Consider the following 23,441-nt stretch of genomic DNA (forward strand, 5'->3'; position numbering starts at 1 on the left):
ATGAGCACCAAAGCATATACAAGACAAAAAATTTGAATTTCCAAAAAGGCTTCATTATTCATGCAGTCTATAAAAGCTTACAATGAACCAATGATCTTGAAGGATTTACATGAGCTTGAAGAATTCTTATTCATGTCACTTTTCTTAAAATCCTCATTACTTGATGAGTTGTGAGTCAAGCAGAGCAGTAGAAAGAGTACATCCACAATTAGCCCCCTGCACTCCGTTCAGACAGAGACACATAAGATAGTTAATCAGTATTGCCCACCACTGTTCAGTCTACTTAGAGTTGTCATTATTAATTGGATCCACTAACAGGAAACAACAGTCAGTTAAACTTCCTGTACCTTTAGTGCCTTCTTTTCTCTTCGTCTGAAACAGTTTGATTAATATACTGGCAGTAGTTGCCATTAAGCTCCATTTATCAGGGCCTTAATGGCCAATGGTTTTTTCCTGACATTTCAGCTTTTTTTTTTTTTTCCTAAGATCTGCATTGTTCTGCACCATGATGGTTCTTTCCTTGTGTCAAATGCCTGATGAGAAGAATATCTGTGAGCTACAGCCAAAGAGGATGCATTTTTGTTAATAGGACATACTGCACATAATTAGGCACATCGCAGCCACATATCCTATAATGTGCTGTGTCCATTTTACACAGAAAAGTTTAAAACGGCCTCCCTCCGCTGCAATCCCATATTTAAAGCATTTGGTTTTGAGCACTCGTGGCGTGATTTGAGGGTGTGTGACAACAGTCCCGTGGTTTGAACAGGCAGAAAAAATAAAATAAAAGACTACTCATTTCTTTTTGATTCACTGCTTTCCTTAGCTCGTCTGTGAGACAATTGCATGTGGCAGACACACCAAAGTGAAGGTATTCTTAGAATCCTCAGCCTCCTTCCATAGTGGGGATGAACTCATGAGATAAAATATGCAAGAACCTCTAAAATAGGAAGCTTTGCTTTGCTTTCACATAGACATGACAATGTCTGCCTGGGAAGATTTTGCCAAAGTAAACAACTTGCAATGAAATTACATTTCACATTTAAATAATTAATAATATGTGTAATGTTTTAGAGAGAGAGAGAGAGAGAGAGAAATAAAAAGAGAACAGCGGAGAGAGAATGAGGGAATTGCTCCCTAAATTACGCAAAAGGAACATCTAGTTGCTGCCGTTAGTGCCAAGTGTAGCCAGCAGGAAATCAGGCAGGGGGGGGGGGGGGGGGGGCAGAAACCTCTGTGTGTCCTAAGGGAAGCCTGATCCACGCCTTGGCCTACTCCACCAACCAGATAAGAGGTTACGTAACTGCGGATGCCAACTAATGTCCAACACTACATCTACATCTACATCTACAATAACTCAACTTCAAATAGCATCAAACGCTTGACCCCAGGCTATACTGATGCATCTATGTATTGACGTATGAATGTGTGTGTGTGTGTGTGTGTGTGTCTGTGTCTGTGAGTATGGTGTTCTTGTATGACAGTATGAACATATGTAAATCCTGTTTGTATATGCATGTGACATAATGTGTGAAGACAGAATAAATAAATCTCAATAAGTGAATCTAAATCTCATTTGAATACAAAATGGATTTTTCCTCAAGGTTTGCCCACTGAAATTACTTCCTCCATCTTTAAATCTTCTTTTTAAAGTTACACACAGCCTGTAATACTTCTGATGGAAATATATCTAAAGTTTTAATAAAGCTTTTGCGCTCCCTCACCTCCAAAGTACGACCCATCTGTTAGCTTCATCTCCTTGTTGAACTTGGTGATGACACTCGCAACACCGTGTTGAATGAAGTACATCTTCTTGCCCACTGTGCCTTCACGGATGATGTAGTCATTGGGTTGAAAGACCTCAAACTTCAGCTTGCTCAGCATGCCCGTCACAAAGTTGGGGTCGGCATTGGCAAACAGAGGCATGGTGGCCACAAGCTTACGGCAGTTGAAGTTGACGATTTCCTGAACGAGGAAAAAAGGAAAGAAAGTTGGTAATACAAATGAGACCATGGCAGGAATCATTGCCATACATAATTCAATAATTTGATTTCACTATCCCCTGCCACCCTAAACCTGAAAAATGAGCATCATTTAGATACTTTTACTGACACAACACACACAAATCCTCTTCTCCAAAGGTAATCACAGCTTTCATCTGTTAACATAATTGAACTGGATGCATATTGCTGCTTTATCCCTAATACCTCTAAAGCACTTCCCATCACTCCTGAGAAGAAACTTTCTGGCACACTAGTCTGATGCTGATGAGTTTGCCCTCGGGTGCCGGCGGCAGGCCATCTCTCTGGTCTCATCCTATCCCCTCAGACCCAGCAGGAGATTAGGAGCTTGTTTTCTGTTTACCCACACATCTCCTCTGTTGCTGTGCAGATGGGAAGCCGGGGCACTTGGCATCTATGGTGGCGTGCTGACCCCCCATGAGGGATAACTCTCCTCCAGTGACAACAGGACATTGAGAGAGTGATATCCAATCTCTGGGATGCTTGCTAGCTAGATGAGGGTTGTGGCAAAGAGTTGTTAGCTCAGCCTCAGATGCCGGTGTCAGCTAATGCCAGGGGGCTCTGACCTCAATCATGCACCAGAACTAATGAATTAGATAGTGAGCAGTTTTCATGCCCAGCCAGGAGTTCTCTTGGGGAAACAATCTTTAGAGTAGAGTTGTCATATGGTGGAGAAAAAGAGAAAGCGATCACGGAAGCGAAAGAGAGAGGGAGAGAGAGAGAGAGAGGGAGAGAGAGAGAGAGAGAGAGAGAGAGAGAGAGAGAGAGAGAGCAAGCGCAATATAAAAGTCTGATTGTTATGACAAACTGAGGAGGAGATGTTAACTTTCACCTTGCAAGCATTATTACCTGTGACCCTTCCTCTTCCCCCTCAATAGCTGCTTTATCCTATCAGGCAAGCAATGGATCTGGCATGACCTAGGTTCTTCTGCTTTTTAATCTCACACGTCAGATTTTAATTATAGCATTATTATGTTATATTATATACCATATTACTGATTCAGTAATTGAGTCAAGGTTACCGAGAATGTTCTGATTTAAGAAGTCTTACAGCCATTTTCCGCACTTTTATACGTTGTTTCACTTGTATTCATATGTATTCTTTTTCCAACTTGATTACTGTGTTACTAGAAAATAGTAACAAAATGTATTAACAACACCTGCTATTACTATAGTAATTACAGTCATATTACTCAATCAATTCTAAAGTTATTTAAGTCTATTATGAGTCAAAAAGTGTCCAGCTGGTCTTGTAAGGGATTTTCTAAGACAGTATAGATCTGTTTTCCTGTGCTATGGATAGCTGCACTTCAGTGCTCTTTGGGAGCTTTTGGTGTGATTAATCATCAGACAAAGTTCCATTATTCTTGTATGCAGATTTTAACTTTGCCTGACTAGGACGTGCACAGTAGACTAAGCCTGTAGGATATTCTGTGTTGTAGGTCATACCTTTAATTCCCTGCACCTCCCTATGTCTGTCTGGGGCTATGCTGCACCGCACCATGCCTCAGTGTTCAACTCCGCTAGGTGACTTAATGGGGCTACATGAGAGGCAGTCGCAATTCCCCCATTGCCTTTCTCCTCTCCCCTCCTATCCACCTATGCATAATTAGCCCCATAATGTGCTGATACGACGAGGGCAGCCAAGAACTTTAAAACTGGTCACTGACTCTACAATACATTTCATTATTCTTTCTTGTTACCTCTCTTGCAAATAATATATTCTCAGTGGATAATGGAGTTGTGTAGCTGTGTATCTGTTTTACGTTGATGTCAATAGCTGTAATACTGTAAATCAGAGAAAATATTCGACTGCTCTGGAACTCAGTTTGCCTTTCACATCTGGAAGTATGAGGAGTAGACAGGGCGATCTTCTCTGAGGCAATCACATCTTTTAATATCCTAACTGATGTTCAGTCTGGGTTCACCCAGCATGTTGAGGGGAATCCATTTTGCTTGTTTTTCTCCTTGACCTTGTAAAATGAGATGACATGTATTGTAAATGAACCCATCACAGTTGAACTAGAGCCTGATCGGGTGTTTATCAGGAGATTTCAGTTTCAGGTACTGTGCATTTCAAGTTGCCAAATGATGATTCACTCCTCATCTTCAGAGAGGAAACTGATTCATGTTCCAAAACTAACACCACTGTGTGCTACCTACCTGTCAAGAATGCTTTTGAGATGTGCATATTTTTTGCTGTTTTGTTCCAAAAATACATCTAAAGTCTTCAAAAGGAAATCAAGTCATAATGCCAACACTGTGTTGAGTCTCTCAGGAAATTTATAAATGTTACTAAGTGAGGTGAGTTGTAAAACAGGGGTGGTAGCATCTGAAAGAACCAATGCTTAAATTTAGTTCAGCGTCCAAGAAGACGAAGTTGACTCACCTCTTTGAGCGGGTCGTTGAGCTCACTCAGGATGTTGTCCTCATCAAAGATCTTGCCTTGGTAGCGATGCTCATAGTAGTCATGGATTTTCTGACGCATGTCTGCCGGAAGCTTGTGGAAGGACATGTACTGCTCCACTTGTTTGTACTGGGAAGGCAAAGAAGGCAGATGGATATCAGTTCAATGACAGCTGTCATTACTAACAAGTTAATGCGTTAATAGTTCAAGCATATATTCCACTCTTATGTAAATGTTAGTACCATAGATAGATGATGGAAAAAAAGCAGAAGTTTTCAAAGTGCACCTAGAATAAACAGCAACCCCCCACAAAAATATGGTGTTCATACAGTCTGTATTTGTGTCTCTGTATTGAGGACAAGCCGTGCTCTCACATAGTCATAGTGCCATGTCCTGGTTCTGTGCGTAGGGAGGGAGATAGAATGAGGGAGGCAGGTGGTGAAAGAAAGTAGGAACAAGTACAGGCCTGGGGCTATGTCAGACCAAGGTAGCAGCTCCGATTATCTCACCCATGCAGGAAGCCCTGTCCTAATAGCCAACCAACCCATGATCTAATGTGAACTAGCAAGGTATACCTGATATCCTAGAGAGAGATTTAGCGTTTACGTAGACTAAGATCCAGATGGCACAGTGTGCATGACTGATCACATGATCATTTTTTGCATGATTTCTCTTTCATATTTCTTTATGATTTCTTTAAATCTGAATGGTTCACAGGCACATTGTACCCAACAGTACTGATTATTAAGGTTTGCCATGCATCCAACCATGTGACATCAAAAGGATAACTTCAGGCAGGTGCAGCACTACAGACTCTAGGTCCCCTAACAAGATGCCCCACCCCCCACCCCTACCCCCACCCATCCATTTAGTACAATATGGCCTTGACATTCTGAAGTCCCCCCTCTTACTTGGGGTCCCCTAAAAGTATCCTCCCTTTTCCGCCACTAACACTGCCCCTGTCTTCAGGTACTGTGTTGTGTAATCTATCCGTCTATGACTAGGCAAAGCTCCTCTGGTTTATCACTGGTGAACAGTGGAAGGACTTGCTGATTGTCACTGCACTCCTGTCAAAGTGCTACTGTGCAACAGAGTCAAGAAATGGCTTCATATCATAAAATAAAATACTCAGACTCATCCTCTACCATCATCTAATCAAATTAAGTTAAAATTATTGCTATTATACCACTATACTTGGTATAATCTTTCCCCACGCACCTACCCTAATGGCTGACTTTGTTTTTGCCGCAGTCCTCTTCTTTGCTCTGTTTCTTTGCAGTAACTTTGTTTCTGTGTCTTTTGAAACACTTTGTAAACTTTGTTTTAGAAATGCTATGCAAAGGTAATGCATCAATTTACAGGCTGCTAATTTATCATCATTACAGCTAATTAACCTGGAATTTCTCAATAACCTCACATTAAGGACACAGTAACCAGCAATAAATAAAGCTAAGGAAACAGATATAGTAAATTACTTGATCATTTACTAGTAATTACTTATTTGTTTACTTGTAAAGAAACCCGAACAAGACAATAATAAGTGGAAATTTTACAGTTATAACCCTAAATTATTCAATATTTTTTTAAGTCCTTACAGGTTCATTATTCTGAAACCACTGTAAGGAAACATAAATGATTGATTATTTTGTGTTAAAATATCATTGGTTATTAAGATAAAATAGTGGTATATTTGTGTAGAGAAACAGTCAGGTGAGAGAAAGTATTGAATAATTTAAGCTAAATTAGTATTAGTAAAATCTTTGGATAAATTGACTTTTCTCAAAAACTAAAATTGCTATAGAGGGATGAACTCCAAAGAGTTGACAAGAAACTGAAGCAAATGCTACTATATTATCCAAATATCATGATGTGTAAACTAAAATTGTCCTGGAATGCTAGAAGTAGAACTGATTCTGAAGAGGAAAATGTAGCTTCAAGATGTTAAAGAGTTTGTTTTTTTCTTTTTGCTTCACTGGACAGCTTGGAAGCCACCAGGACGCCCGTGTCATCAATGTGCGACAGAGACGGTGTGGACGGAGGTGTCTAGAAGGGATACTGGGAATTTCAGGAAGTGATCTCAAAAATTCAGTTGTGACAGAGAGCAAGACAGAGACAGAGGCAGAGACAGTGAATGAGAAAGAATGAGAGAGAGAGAGAGAGAGAGAGAGAGAGAGAGAGAGAGAGAGAGAGCAGAATGGATAGAAGCCACTTTATCCTCACTGCATATGCATGGATGGACATAAGACTCTGATTTTGTCCAGTATAGCCAGTAAAAAGGCCAGTAAAAAGGGTCCCCTTGCTGGTAATTAACTGAATCTTAATGAGAATGAATTTTCAGTCCACATGAACCTAAAGGCAAGTATTGACTCACAGGAGAGAAAGAGAGAGAGAGAGAGAGAGAGAAGGATACTTTAGCGGCTCATCCATTTTAATCAGCCACGGTTTACTCACACAGGTATACGGCAGACAGGGGTGTGAACAGAATCTTCCAAGCCGGTCGAAGGCCCTCGCAACTGAAAATAAACACTGTCTCTCACATTGCCTCTGGTAATCAGGGTAGAACAATTGGCGAGAGGCAGCAGCAGCCGTGAGGTTGGTGGCCCAGTGGCAGGCTGCATGGCCAACGTGATGCAAGCATGGCCCACAAAATCAAATTTGTCAGCGTGAGAGAAGACGCTCGTGTCACGTCGTCTTTCTCATTGATTCCTCTCCCAGCTGCAGAAAGGTGATAAGGGGCCAGGGTTTTGTTTGCGGGAAATTGATTTATTCTGAGTACATAGCAGAAGTTGGAGAGTGTCTGACATTTCAGGTTTGAAATGTGGCCTCGAGATATAGAGGGTTTGCTTTTGGTCATGTCCGGTATGAGATTTGTGATGGCACAGAATAAGCACCAATACTGATCTGTCATTTTTTGTGACACATATCAATTGATATTTCATTGAAAGCATTCATTTCCGCTCACACAGATTCTAAATCCTGTTTTATTGGTTAAGTCACATTACCTTGTCCTGAGCCTGTAAGACTATTGTTCTAGCATTTGCACAGTACACTAGCTGCACATTATAATGGAGCAATTTGCTGACTACACTCCTAAAATGAAATCAGATGAAGTCCACTACTATTCTCTCTCTCCCTCTCTCCCTCTCTCTCTCTCTCTCTCTAGAAATAGCCTAAGCCTAGTCAGTCCTACTCACATTGGGATGTGCCACTGGCACCAAATTAACCCAGATCTGTGGTTGCCAGTGGCTCTGTCAGTCAAGGGTTAGGGTTAGGGTTACAACAAAGGCTACAAGAACAACATCCATGACATTTTCACATGCATTCTTACTACGGGGATATATGAGCTTTTATGTTAGCCATGCTAAATCATAATTAAATATTATAAAATACAAAAACACATCCGCTAAACATAATGTACTGTTTGTGAATAAAGGTGACACCTCGTGAATATGCAACGTTAACAAGGATTCTGTGATGAGAGAGCCAACCTAAGTAAGGCAGGCTTGGAATTAGTTTGACAAGATGTAAAAGATTTTGCTTAGTGTGCACAAATGGATCTTTAATTGAGCAGAAATAGATTTGATACCTTTCAGTGTTATCAACAACAGGAAACAATCGAACGCCTTTGTCTCTCTAAATGCATAAGCAGCTGAGATAACACACACCCATATTGTATTCTCTACACAGCTCTTGTAAACACTCAAGCAAAAATGTTTTCAGAAAGGTTAATGCCAATTAACTGTGGCCCTGCTCCATCCTGTTTCCATTCTGGAAAGAAATGATGAGTGCGGCTGCTTGCATAATCGGTATGACAAAAATATACATACCACACTATTTACGCTTTGAAACTGCAAAAATTGTCTCAGGATCAATGCTTCCAAATGTTCATGTGTTTTCAGGAGATGTTCTTGAAACTCTGATGGCTGCATTCAATTACGAGTTACGAGAGTTTGATATAATGTTGCATAAGACTCTACACCTTGTAATGAAGTAAGGTACAGCTTGTACACGTCTAAAGGAATAATAGTTTCTTGGCTGACAGCTGCCGATTGACACACAGCTGTACGCTGGTCTACAGTTATCCAGCACCAGGGCATTGCAGCAGGCATGCCTCAAGACCACAAATACTCACACTCTCACCACCCTGCCCCCTTCCTTCTCTTCCTCTTTCTCTTTCTCTCAGTATCTCTTTCTTTCCACCTTTTATATCACAGTCTCCCTCTCCTCTTTTCTCCCTTGTTTAATCCCTTAAGGACTTTAGGTAACTCTTAAGATTAAAGACCGTGAAAAAGATGTTATTACTAGTCATTAGTAGGCAGGATGATTCTAATTTAAATAGAACCTATTGATAGTTAGACAATAATGAGTTCATTCTCTCAATTACTCACTTCATCCTTTCTCCTCCTTTAATGCTCAGTCCCTCCTCCCTCATCTCCTTGACTCTGTCCATCTCCCCAAAGTCACATATATCCTCTGTCCTATAACCATATGTCCTCTGTCCTTAGCTAACCTCTTGCCTCACACCTTCTATCCATCTCTACCCATCCCTCCACCACTCCATCCATGATTCCCTTCCCAGCTGTGGCAATGATAGATGAAACGACTAGAGGCTGAACACCCTGAACCCATCCCTGCTGCTCCTCAGCCTGCTCCCCTGATCTGCACAGCCATGCAGCAAATCAGCCCTGGCTGAATCCAGCTCCACACTGGGGCTCTGTTACCATGAACATGGCATTCACAGCCTCTAAGTTGTCAGTTCAATGCCTGGAGGGATGTTGAAAGGATAAACCGGGATGTAGATTAAGCAGATTTGCTGTGAAGCAGATGTACATCACATACTGAGCAAGAGGCGTGTCACTAATTCAAACAGTGACTTCTAATGCCTGACTTGTTTGCTGTGGGCGACCTGCTGTCATTCATTTTCAGTGGAATGGGCTGTAGCATCTATGTATCTGGCTGTTTCTGATTAATCATAAAATTACATGTTTTTAATTAAAATCACTTCCTGATTACAAAAAAGTCCAATATAACGCAATACCACTGTAAGTCTGACTTATGTAAGGTGCTACATGTATGTATTCAATTACTTTATGTTGACAACCACCAGTACCCAGTGAATGTATGTATATGCATTAAAAATTATGTTTGGATGAAGGCATAAACAAAAGGAATTTCTAAAAATGTTCATATGCTGCATTTGTTGTGAGTAAAACTCATGCTATGAACAGCTATGAATCAAATGCCCATGCCACTCACAGGGGTGTCATCAGGAAAAATAAAATGTCATTCGTTGTTAGTTGTTTGTTTTGTTTTTTCAGTCTATAATTTCCTGCGCAGGCTGCCCAATCCAGCCCCATCTCTCTCTGTCATCATTTTGGAGTGCATTGACTTGTTCTGATCTGCTATCAGAGCAGTGGCAGCCAAGATAACACCTTAGACAATGACTAGATAGATGCTGCTGATAATTAGTGTGTGGGAGAAATTAAATCTGTCAGAGGATGATGAAATAGAATGATTACCATTCCATGATCCCACTTGTGATTTGTTCCATAGCTAGCCTGTGATCTTGTCATGATGACTAGATTATACTCCTATAGTACAAATTCCTGACATACCATGAACATTTCACTATTTTAAGTGGTTTTGTACAGCAATGACACTCAAGGATATAGTATTTGTACTCTTGTTTTGCAAAGGCAGTGAATATAGATTGCATTTATAAGCATTTAACTTTTTGACTGCCGTGTCAAACGCCATTACAACACTGAACCACAAATACAGGGGCTGGTTCCCCTACCTTGCATTGACCATGGGAGAGGCTGGCAAGGTCAGGCCATCATATTGGAATGAAACGATAACAGCTAATGCTTTTAGATGCAGGATGTAAATTAATAAACTGCTTGGTACATTTGAGCGTGCCTTGCCGTAGTCACCGCCAAGGTGACTCTACCGCTGTGTCCTGCTCTGATAAGGATTCTGCCAACTACCTCCCACAGGATAATTGATGTGTGCTTTGTGTATCAGTCCTGCCTGAGTGTGTATGTGTGTGTGTGTGTGTGTGTGTGTGTGTGTGTGCATTTGTGTGTATGTGTAAATGTGCATTTATGGTATGAACTCTTTTGACAAACACAAATTTGTGGGTGTGAGTTTGAAAACACAAACGTCTGCAAAACTGAAATAATAATCACAGCCAATTTCGGCCAATGTTCCTAGATTGGTTGGAAGGTTTTAAAAATGCGTCCTGTGTCGAGTCATGCTATGTTGATAAAAAATAAACAAATTGTGTCTATATGCGTCATAACTCAGAGTCGAACCAGTCCATCTCATCTTACGCCGACTTTGTTACAGTATCAGGTAAAGGTCAGCACTTCATTTTTAATCATACCCATACTCTAAAGTGGATTAAGACATATCTAATATTATATTATAATCTCCTGCACCACAGCGGTATGCTCATGCAGATAGAATTGTGCAACATAAGCATAGCAAAAGTTTGGGAGTTAAACTCAGGTTCTTGCATGCAAGTGCATCAGTCATATCCTTGTGTTCTGGGAATTGCCTCAGCCCCTCAGCGAGATCACAGATGGTGGCTCGGCTGAAATGCTGGATAATCACCCTCCACTCAAAAAATGATGTAATAGGGGCTAAAATGAAAGAGAAGAACAGAATTTGTTCACTGGCAGCACCCAAACAATGCGGGGGATGGTCCCGTCGCTGACCTCCTCACCCTACCGGAACTTCTGTGATCTGCTTGGGGGGAAAATCCTCTTTCCTAGCCACCGCCCCCGGATATTATGATCTGTGACAGCTCAACCCCTTGGTCCTCAGGGCCACTGAGAGAAGGCCTAATTTACTTAAGTCTAGTTCCTATAAGTAGGAGTTATGTATGTTATGTAGTGGGAAAGAGCAAAACCCTCACAGTAATGCTTTAAGACCATCCCAGACCAAACCTCTAAGGTCCCATGATAAGATCTAGTTTAAAGATATGTAAATGAAACAACATTCAGTACTGTGTAAACCCTACTTTTTAATCTCACAAACACGGTAAACATTGTAGTACGTGCTACTCTTACCTTCTCTTGGTACTGCCTGCGCGAGGAGTCCAGTGATTGGATTAGAGCAGTTGCGTGGCCCACAAACATGGCGTAGCAGGTGGCGCCTACAATCATACTCAGCATGGTGATCCACAGGTCGGACATGCTGACGGGCGCCCGGGCACCATACCCGATGCACAGCATGTGGCTCATGGCTTTGAAGAGGGCATAGGAGTACTGCTTGCCCCAGGAATCGTTCTGGAAGGATGGAGAGAGGGAGGAAAAGTGGAGACAGAGAGAGAGGGAGTGGGGGGGGGGGGAGTTACTGCAAGGCAAGGCAGGGAGAGAAGGCTCTCCAGCAGGCAGAATGGAAAGGCAGGCTTTTGTTTGATGGATCACTGAACCTCCACCGAACATTCTGCCAACATACTCTTCATGCCTCAGAGCCTAATGTCCACACTGAGTGACTAAACTTTCTACCCTCTCCCTCTCTCTCTCTCTCTCTCTCTCTCTCTCTCATTCAGTCTTCAGCCTTTCAACGCTTGCTGTTCTTTTTCCCCTCTCTGCTCTCCCTCCTGTCTGGCTCGCTCCAATCTTTTCCCATTCGCCACCGGGTGCAAAACAATTGATGGCTGCAAGTTCTAATCAAAAAAGATTACATTGCATTAGTTTCAGACGTCTGATGTATAGTTTCCCTTAAGCCTAGGGCATCTTTCACAGGGAGAGGCGCAGAGGGAGAGGAGGGGGGGGGGGGGGAGGACTGGCCTGGATTGTGCCTTCTCAGGTTCGATTATCACAAGTGTTCTAATGGGATTCAGTGTGTTGGAGGCAGAGGAGCAGAAACACATGGCTGCGAGGGAGGGAACCCTGCTGCAGTCCGCTCCACACACACACACACACATCGACGTACAGCTATTGGAAAGCTTAGCGCTAACTCTGGCATCTGGCATCCGGCACATCAGCTTGAATGGATAAAACAGTGTTGTCTTTTTAATTCTTTGTTAAAAATGCATTCAAATGGCTAGTTGTGTAGCATGAGTAGATTTTTTCACAGTATGTGGGACTTTTGAAGCTTTTGACAGGATCTAGGGCTTGAAAATTGACTGCTTCTATTCCAACTGAGCCTTTTTTCACTTTTTGTTGCTATGCAACCTCAACTTCTACAAAAAGTGGAAGTAATTTACTGCTAGGAGTCACAGTACAATTTAGACTACGCTTTTAATACATTACATGTCATATATGAGAGTGTGCCGCTTCTCCCCAGAGACCTGCAAAATCTCTAGCTGCAGTGAGCAATTGAACAGGCCCAGCCAGGCTACATCTGTGAAACCCAGTAAGCTCCATTCTGGAGACAAATGCGACAGCTCTCTGGTACATCCTTGTAGCCACAGCCAAGTTGCTGACTCCTCCAATAGTTTCCTCCTCTGTGAACAAAAAGTGCTGAGGGAGCGTTCTTTTCTTACACAGAATACCTTGTCTCCCCAAAACAGAATAGCTAATGAAAGAAATATGAAGCCACAAGAAAATATAGTTAATCACTGTCTCTCCCACAGGCTGACATAGTTCCTCTCGCCAAGTAGTTATATCCCACATCCCATTATGTCCAAGCACTGGTGTCTTTTTTCGTGCCATTCTCTGTTCTGCTTAACTCCAAAGTATTCATCAGCTGAGATTTAGTAAGTGAGTGACTTCACAGCTAAGCCATCTGCCCTAGTTGACTCACCTATTCAAATGAATTACCGTTTCCATGCTGATAGTTGTTTCTTTCAGAGACTGATGAGAAAAATGTGTTGATAATTACACTTGCCAGCCTTAATAAAAAAATTGAATCCAGTTTGCTGGACTTGGCAGTTTCAAATTTAACACCACAATTGCATCAGCTCACTCTGGTGAAGTGATGTGATATGAATCTAAACAAGGGTTTAGCCAATATAAAGCTTCCTTCAAGCGCCATATAAATAGCCACCGATTTTTCCACAGCTTTCACAAAAGTGGAAATGTTTGATGCTATATGTAGAAATAAATATTTTAGTATTGTGGAAACACAACACACTCCCACACACTCAGTCAACCACCCAGCGACACACAGACACGCACGCATGCAACTCACCCAACCATGGAACTGCAACAAATGCCACACACAAGGTCACGGGCCTCACAAACACACAACTGGTGACAACCGGGCCTGAGGTGTCCTTTGACTTGTGTACATTTAGCACGTGTGGTTGAGATGGCGGGGGACTGTTTATTGAGCAATACCGCACAATGCTTGTGTTCACGTATGTGTATGCATGGACCACTTCGAGCACAGAAATGTAATTTTGCCATGGAACAAATAGTAAGGTGAAGAGTGACTCACTGCACCCTTTTTTGTTTGTCCTTGTGGTGGGTGCATAAGTAAATACAGCAGGAAATGTCTGCACTGCTCTTTCCACTTTTTTGCACGTTGCTACATAATAAACACCAAGCTAATGATCATGATCTTGACTTATTATCTTTTGGAGTATGGGTTACATACTATTGCCTGCCATGGAGTTCAAATGGAAAAAGCTCACTATGATCAGAACTAGTTCTACTGTATATAGTAACAATAAAAACCAAACCAAAAGCAAAAGCCCACCTACTGATGTCATACTACATCTCATCTGGGTCCTCGGCTAAAACAGTAAATGTATCATAATTCTATTCTGTTTCACCTGATAGTGAGTTTATTCCTTTCTATTCTTTTCAGGTCCACTCAAGTTCAATTGGTCCAACCATCATAGCAGATGTATACAATAGTTTTCAGTTCCTCCTAGCTCTCTCTAAATATCTCTTTTGCTGGATGCAGCAAAAGAGCTCACATCAGATGCTGCATATTCATGTTTCAGTAGCTCTGTTATTTAAAAGTATTTCACAGAGCAGTACGGTAAATTCTTGGATTCCATTATGAAATGCATTAAAACTAATCTCAGCCCACATCATTGCCAAAGTATTCTAATTAACAGCTTAAAATCTACTTTAATAAAAAACCTTTTAGTATTAAAATGGGAAACACTACCTAATTTTAACCAACATCATTTTGTTTTTCACATCCTGAGACTGAACTGAAGAGGCATAAACAATACTTTGCAAAAATATTTTCTATTGTGGACAATTGGTGGAATTTCCTTTTTGAAACTAAAATAATACACAATTTAATAATTAACCACTTCAATACATTATTCCAATACAATATTTCTATAATTTCCTCAGTCCAACAAGCCCAAGACACAACATGTAATCGGTTATGTGACAGTGAAGGCAATCAATAATTCACCGTCATCCCAATGCCAGAGATGAACACTGATTCAAAGGCTGTCCTAGTATCACTGTAGCATAATAGATTGGTGAAAGCATAGGCAGATTTTCACTGTACATACAGTGGTGTTTGAGATTGTTAGGATCATTTTAGATTTGAAATGCTAACATGAAAAATGTTTTTTTCAATTGATAACACAAAATCAAAATCAAAATTACAGTCACATTCCTGTGGAAATTACACTATAAAGAGTCTTTTAGAAAGCGTGTGCATATATAGATTTCACATTTTTGTTTGTTTTGGTACAGAATTTCATCATATTTCATTTTTACAAACATTTCTCATTGCTTTCACGAAAGAGAATGCTGTAATTTCCTTAATATGGTTTCCCATATTTCATAAGGTGAAACAGTGAATGCGCAAACAAATTCACCATTATCTGATGTTTTTTCATTACTCAGTCATGTAAATCTCTATAAACCCAGCAAGCTGTCCCATGCATGAAAAACAATTTTTATTTATCAATTACATAATCAAACCACAAGCTGTTCTCCCTGAGCGTGCATAAATGACACAACAGCCTTTGAACACCACAGTGAGGAAGTGAAAGGATCGCCAGGCTCACTTGGGTATCACATATAGGTTGGCAAGATGAGGATTCACAGCAGCAGTGTATCTTACCCAGAAACCACTGATTTAGCTGATGGCCACACATAACAATAGTGATCTTGTGTCCCAAATTGTTTTACCAGAAAACCGTATTTTCACATTTCACTAATCCTTTCATTCTCTGGCACAAAATGACCTTACAGAGAGAAACATTTTACCACCACTAAGCACAGCAACATCCCTTTTAATAATAGAGGGAAAGAAAAAAAAGTTAATCGTAACATACTAGCCAAAAGGCCTATATCAAGGTTTTTGTTTTTTTTCACCTGATGTGTTTCTATGCATTAAATGAAGATGTAATTGTGATATTTTGAATTTTTGGCCTATAATGATAATCTCTTTCCTGGAGTATTAAAGTGCACAATTTCATTTTTTCCCTTATCGTTTTTTTAAGGGCCATCTGTGAATTCAAGGGAAACACCCAGCATAGCTAAATAAAGTGAGAATCTCCCTGACAACGGTAATCAATACCCGCTAATTGTCAGCAAGCAGTGTCGAAGGGGGCTGAGAGGCAAATAACACACCCACCAACTTCCAAAACAAATACTATAAAATCGAATAGTCCACCAGGAGAATGGAGAAAACCTTGCTATTCACACCAGGCAAAAAGGAGTCTCGCTTTCTACTGAGATGAAACCGGGTAGTCTTCATGGTGATTGAAGTGCCATGTGAGAGAGAAGAAAGTTTGATTAATTCATAAACTCTAGACTGAGCCAGGCTATTGGAAGTGACTCATTCAGGGGTTTGGGGAGAAATAGATGGGACAGTAGTGGGAGGTCCAAGGACAAAAGAGGCCAGGGAGGGTGACTGATGCTGAAGGGTGGTTATGCATGGTTAGCCAGGCCTCTCTGTCTCCGTCTGTCTGTCTATCTATCTGTCTGTCTGCCCGTCTCTCTCTCACTCTGTCTCTCTCTCTCTCTCTCCCTCTCTCTCTCGGGCATTAATCCTCCCCACACGTCCTCAGTGGGCTTCTGCTCAGCTATCAAAATTCAAATGAGCCTGGACAAGAACACCCCCACCCACAATAAGCACACACAACCACACAGACATGTACACACACACAGACACACACACACACACACACACACACACACACACACACACACTACCCCATACTCCTACACACATATCATCCACACACATGCAAACAAACCAGCAGCCCATAACCCTCTCACCCCAGCCAACACAGTGACAGCAGCATTATCTTGTCTGGTGATTAAGTAAATGCAGCTTCCAAAGAGGAAGAAGCTACTCTCAGGCCATTAGTCAAGAAGATAACCGTCCTATACCCTGTACTCCACCACTCAGCAGTATCTGCAGTCCTCGCTGGCCCCACACTCTTCCTCTCACAGCTGGAGAACGAAAGGAGTGAGGCAACAACAGAAACATGTGATGCAATCTGACTCTTTGGTGGATTAAACTCCTCACTCATGAGCAAACAAATGCAGCTGAGGAGAGAGTGAGAGACGGGAACTTTGAAGACAATATCGTTCACCTGACCGTCACTCCCCTCACAGGCCAGACGATGAGATGAAGTATTTATACCTTGTGAGGAGTTCTTTTGACATTCTCTGCCACCCTGAAATGTGTGAAGTAAATGAAGGAGTAGAGAGGAGAGGAGAGGAGAGGAGAGGAGAGGAGAGGAGAAAATATCACAATGCCAGACACTGCATGTCATTCGTTTTCAAATGCAGAACTGCATTATGATGAATGGAAGAAAGGGAGCACACGTGCAATAAACAAAAGGGAGGGAGATATTATCAAGATTTTTGTTTATGAGCACTGATGCGTTGTGATGGTGTGAGGAGAGGGATGCCGCATGCGGGCTGGGCTTTTCACTATGTATTTGCCAGACCTCAGTCAGACCTCTACTTCAGCAAGGATCCACAGGGAAGAGATTCCACCACATCACACTTAGTAACCACTGTGCTAGATACCCGTGACCTGACAACCTAAAAGTCCTAAGGTTTTGACTCCTATCCACATCTCATTGCTGACAAAACCTCTGTTTTCAAACCTGGGACTATAGATTCACAAACTGTATGTTAATGCTACCCAATGGTTAAAGAAGTTGTGAAAACATATTATTCTGAGATTTGAAAGCATTGTTATTGTCACTACGGACTTGTACTGCCAGACTCTTTTGTCCAGACTATAGACACAGCATGTCACAAGAAACCTTATATCTCGTCCCTTATATGTCGTGACACATCTTTGTAATAGTGTTTCAACATATTGTATCATCCTATAGTTTCATATTACCATTGGAAGATGATTTAAATATTCAACACATTTTCAAACTAACCTATAAGCTTCCAGTCAACAGATTTCCCCCAGTAGCACTTTACTCCAGCAGCCTTTCTTCCATCTCCTGCTATAGCTATCTTTCCACAGCACAAATGATCCTTCCACACAGGGGACTGCAAATTAGCCTTTTACTTAATTCCCAATTCGTATCGATTTGCATGCACAATGAAGGAGAATATGTGCGATTCATGCCAAGCAAGAGGAACACCACACAACACAGATGCAACGAGTCGTTCACCATTAAGGTCAATGATCAAAAGTAAATGTGAATACAGACTGTTGCCGATCAAAGGGAAGATTTAAAATCTCTGCTGCTGTAGTAAATGTCCGAGGCGGTGGCAATTTGCCTAATTTTGTGTAAATACCCATCAGCAAGGATGAATTATGATATACTTGTGTGGAAAATTATTTAATTGCAAAATAATTTTGGTGCAAATGGAGATGGATAATGTGTGTTGGGGTGAATAACACATGTTAGTTGGGATTGGGCTCACTTGGGCAACTTGGCCCTCATCGCCTTAGAGCAAAGATAAGAGTGGGATACTGAGTCGTGATGCTGAGGAGAGCTGACATTTGCACCTCCAGTATGATGCCTCTGAGCAGTCAGTGTGCATGTGTACTACAGAGATGTTTGTCGGAAAGAGGGAGATGAGAAGGCAGAGATCCTGGGGCAAGCATTTACAATCAGCATTACCCAGGAGGCCTATACACACTTCTACACTATCTCATCCCTCTGAGAGGAGCAACCGCGGTCCATTTGACCCCGACTCAGAGAGGGAGAGATAGAAAGACAGAGAGAGAAAGTGCGCACGGAGGGAAATGGTGATAGCATGTATGAAAGACGTGAAAGTGGATAAATAAGGCAAAAAAGCTAAGGAAAAGAGAGAGACTTGTTGTGAGGGAACATGTAATCAAGTTTGCCACACTGGAGTCTTCACATGTGAAGGTTTCGAATTTCCTTACTTGAATGTGTAAGCATAAAAAATGCAGCACAGTACTGCCCCAATACCAGTGGTATATATTTACTGTCTGCAGCATTGCCTCATTAACTTATGTTATTTTGTAGGTTTGGCAAAACAATAACAGAACAGAACAGCAGGTGGATGGGATGTACCTGTAGTTCAGATGTATAGACAGACTCCCATCCCAATCCCCACACCTCCAAGCTCCCTCTCCAAATCAATCTGACACTAAATCAATTTCCCCAAAACATCAAGGGAACACAAGAACAGATCTGTCTCTACAACTGTATCTCAGAGTTCAACTCCAGGAATTCTCGCTGTGGTTTTGCCAAACTACATTTCAATGAACACTCAATACACTCAGTGCAATCAATACGTCAATATAAAATAAAACACTGTAGTCTAGAAAAAAAAAAATCAATGTGGTGCTTTCTTGCCAGACTGTTCAGCTAGATATACTGTGAATGACTGAGAGCACTGCTGCTTAATTCATGTGTACATTTGTAGTGTGTACAATGTAAATGAATACTGTGTAAGACAAATGAGCCAAATAAGACTACATCCTATGAAATCGCAGTGCTGAGAAACTCAGAGCACTCAACAAAAAAAAAAAAAAGTTGAATAACAGTGCACAGGTCCCTTTCCCTCTGTTAATTTGCTCTTATCCATTCAGGTAGATTCATTTGAGCTTGGCATGATTTTATAACCGAACTGATCTTTAGCTGTACAACAGTTATTAGAACATTAAAACAAATGATTTGTAGTTTTTTCCATAAAGCAAAGTACTGTTGATTTGTTAACATTTTCTTCAAATAATGCAGAAGTACCAGCTCCATTTCCCATGACTGAAGTCCCAGTGGACTAAGACACCCTGGCTTTTTTGTTGTTGCTGTCAATTGCCCATCCAACTCTTCACTAAACACCATAACTACACAGCAACTAAACTACAACTGCTTTCAGAGTCTGTATGTGATCTACTGACAACACACCTGTAAGTTGGCAGAATGTTGTGTTCAGTGATCCCACAGATACATTCATACATTCACCAAATATGCCAAAATAACAAACAAAGGAGAAGAGTGAGTAATACTTACAACCATACCGTTTAGGGACACCCAGCAGTCAGGGGGGAAATCTTGGAGGAGAGGCACCAGAAACTGGAGACAGCCATCCCAGTGACAGAGAAGCAGCATCATCCCTATCAAATTAAATATTCTTACCACAGCACTAGCCAGGTCATAGGTCATATGGAAGATCTGTGAAACAAAGAGAAGGAGAGAGATAGAGAGGAGAGAGAGAAAGAGAGAGAGAGACCTCAGTTAGTCATCTTAAAGATTTGCTCACTCCTTTTTTGCATGAAAATGTACAATCAAAACGTGATAGGGGTCCTTAAACCATGTTTAAGTGTATTGTACAGTGTCATAAAGTGATTTACAAACTATAGCAGTCAACATGAGCACACAGTTGTTAGGGTCCAGTTGATATTTGTCAGTATCTTTGAAACAGCATGCTGTACTTATAAAAGCAATGTCCTGGGCATAGTTACTCGCAAACTACAAAATCACCTCTGAAGTGGAGGACATGGTGTGCCTGTTTGGCCACCAGAGAGTTTGGTTTGCCGCCAGTGTGTCTGTGTGCATCTCTGCACTCACAGATGTTGAGCTATTCATAATTCAGCATGGCCTCTGTCCAAAACAAACTGACCAGCGGAAGAAAAACACGTAGCAAAAGCCTAATGGTTGGTTTGGTTCCCCACAGCGAGAGACGTTCAGGGAAATACTGAATGATCAAGGCAGTACGGCCCTTTGGAATAGTCAGCCTATAAGTGTGTTTAAATGCTATGAGCTGAGGCAAGTGGTACTGCTGGTGTGGCTATTTAATCAGAGCGGGAAGTTTCCAGAATAGAAAGTCATCAGCTGGGTGAGTAAGCATGTCTGCAATGAGAAGAGGTTTCATTGACATTGGGTCTGGACAAAGAGAATTGGCTCACGCCTGGCTGGCTATGCCACTAATTCAGTTTCTCATTTGCATGAGAAATCCATTACTTCTTTCCAGGTTGGTTATTCCATCATCTTTCTTAGGCTGAAGCTCAATTTTCCTACTAAAAAAAGTTACATCTGGATAAAGACTGTCGGTGATTACTCAGGTTTTGCATAATAAACCTGCTCCATTTACCGATTTGTTGAAGCCCACTGTATTGTTGAAGCCATCATTTCGTATCCCCAAATGAAATATTTCAGGATTTTCAGGTAATTGTTATCTATTTTTAGGGTGATGGCATTCCTCCCCTCATAAACTGCCTATTCTACTTAAGCTTGAATTTATGTAATGGCATTATAATAGGCCCTTATGGTATGGTGCAGCACACTGTCATGACAGATTAAGAAGTTAATTGACAGAAAGTGAGAAATAGTGACCTTTATGTTTCTGGGGAGTTTTTCTAGATGCTGGAAGTGAACCAGTTGTATTGAAATTCAAGGGTGAAAATGCTGCAAATAATTAAATAAGTACAACAATTATATGTCTTCAAACAACAGGAGGGAACCTGGACTGAACTGTTGCTCACCCATGTTTTACAAAACCAAATGTATTGTCTTTAAAGCTATCAGAAGTTGCAGTGCATGATCTAAGAACCAGATGTTTGAAAAACACTAATTATGAGTTACGATATTCTGATTTTGTTCAACTGTACCATATTACAGTAAAGCCAAAATTGTTACCATGCACTACCACAGTACTACTGTAACATTGCTGGATAGATGGGGAATGGGGGACTTCAGTAATGGCCAAGGCTCTAATTGTAATGAATGCACTGCACTGAACGCTGTAGAACATGATGAAGAAGAGATGAAAGGCCAGACAGAAAACAAAATTGCGTGAAAAGACATTGCTGTCTGCTTGTGACGCTACCTAAGCAGAAAGAGCAGATGGTCTGAGGTGATATGTGTGTGTGTGTGTGTGTGTGTGTGTGTGTGTGTGTGTGTGTGTGTGTATGTGTGTGCATGCATCTTTGTGCTTTCGTGTGCATACAAGAAAGAAATACAGAGGTAGAGTGAGAAAGAGAGATAAAGAGATGCAGTGAGAAAAGCAAACTGTGGTGACTGAAAAAGAAAGGGATGGCGGGATGGAGTGACACGGAGAGAGCACAGGTACAGTACATAAATTAATAATCTATTGAGATATTTGACTTGAATAAGAGGTGGGGTTTGCAGCACTTTCTAGTTGCATTGAACATTTCCATTTTCTAGCCACGTTTACTATGGGCCATCTTTTACTCTACTTCATCCCCAAAGGTCTAATTTAGCATCTAATCTGTATTTTGGAGCCATCTGTCATCTACTGTTCTCCTCAGTTCTGCTTTTTTCTGGCTTGTGGACATAGGAGCTGGGAAAAATACAGACCATTTATTTTAACAAAATAGCAAAGGCCTGGTGACTACCTGTTGTCATATAGTGCACTGATTCCATAAAACAAGGAGAGCCTGATCAAGGGCATAATGGGAGGTGTTTGCTGACATGCAGTCTGGCCTAATTCTAACTAGTTTTGCCCAGTTTAAACCAACCCCGCCTAATCAACCCCACTAAACCCCAGGTGTTTTAAAAGCTCTTTGAATCCGCATCCCTCCACCCCTGCCTATTGTGACTGTCCTGTAACCTTTCTGCACAAAGGACAGTGGCCACACATAGAGCAGAGGAGAGAACAAGGGGCTGAGCTGATGCTCAGATCCCTCTATGGTTCAACTCATCCACATGAGAGATACAGTGCACTGCCCTGAAAGGCTAAAATTAGCCACTAGCTTACAGGATGGCTGTCTCAAAGCACCCAGTACCTCTCTTGCTGCCTACATCTTTATTCTTAATTTAGAACTCTCTCTCTCTCTGTGTGTGTGTGTGTGTGTGTGTGTGTGTGTGTGCGCGCGCTTGAGTGTGAGTCTATCACAATTTGATTACTTACACTGAGAAAGAACAAGAGACAGAGAGCGCAACAGAAAGGGAGCAACAGAAACAAAGACAGAACGAAAGACATCACATGTAATAAAGGTACATATTCCTGGAGGACTGGGATAAGACCGAAAAACAGGAAGTAGCACTTTAGCCCCATTTGAATTGCTAATGCTTCACACACCAGGCAGAAACAGAGAGGGCTTGACAGCTTGTCTGCACTTCCCTTCATCGACCAATACATAATCGAAAACACAACAAAAGAGATTCCAGATGAGGGAGGGAAAAAACAAAGAGGGAGTGATGAGGTTAGCTCGTAGCTGTTGATTGAGCTTCAGGTTAGATGATGTCTATGAAGGCTGCAGAGAGGCTCGGTTACAAATTCCCAGGGACCATTTCACCTTGCTGGAAAGCCTCTGTGATCTTTGGGTCATGCTGACTCATCGGGAGCAGGGACAAAAGTTGTGCAAGCTACGGTTGATTTGCACATTGCGGCATTTGTTTGGGTGTACTAACCATTTCAGATGCACCGGGTAGAAAAGTACTAGCTAGAGGCAGCAGGTAGCCGATCCCTGGGCTTGCAGCCTATTAATAGAGCTCCTAATAATAGAAGCTCTGACTGTGGATTGCTGGTCAGGTCACAAGATTATACAGGATAAACTTCATTACGCACTAAGCTCAGTGATTTGATTTTGCTTTTACAAATGCAACTAGTGGGGTGTTTCAGTCGGTTTTTTCTTGCTGTGTAACTACAAGCTGAGGACGTCCCACAAATCATAGACATCACATGAATGTTTTCATCTAACATACACTGTATTGA

The 23,441-nt window shown here is 41.5% G+C and overlaps 1 protein-coding gene across 1 annotated transcript in view; it reads right to left on the reverse strand.

Moving 5' to 3' along the window:
• The window catches only part of hcn1 (hyperpolarization activated cyclic nucleotide-gated potassium channel 1), a 65,782-nt gene that overhangs the window by 13,890 nt on the left and 28,451 nt on the right, over positions 1-23,441 (reverse strand). The window contains exons 3-6 of the mRNA XM_078287911.1: positions 19,775-19,936; positions 11,502-11,720; positions 4,411-4,557; positions 1,725-1,965 (exon numbers count right to left, since the gene is read on the reverse strand). Coding sequence (XP_078144037.1) covers positions 1,725-1,965; positions 4,411-4,557; positions 11,502-11,720; positions 19,775-19,936 — 769 coding nt within the window. The remainder of the gene's footprint in view (positions 1-1,724; positions 1,966-4,410; positions 4,558-11,501; positions 11,721-19,774; positions 19,937-23,441) is intronic.

This window comes from Centroberyx gerrardi, chromosome 2 (genome assembly GCF_048128805.1).
Source record: "Centroberyx gerrardi isolate f3 chromosome 2, fCenGer3.hap1.cur.20231027, whole genome shotgun sequence".
Lineage (NCBI taxonomy): Eukaryota > Metazoa > Chordata > Actinopteri > Beryciformes > Berycidae > Centroberyx > Centroberyx gerrardi.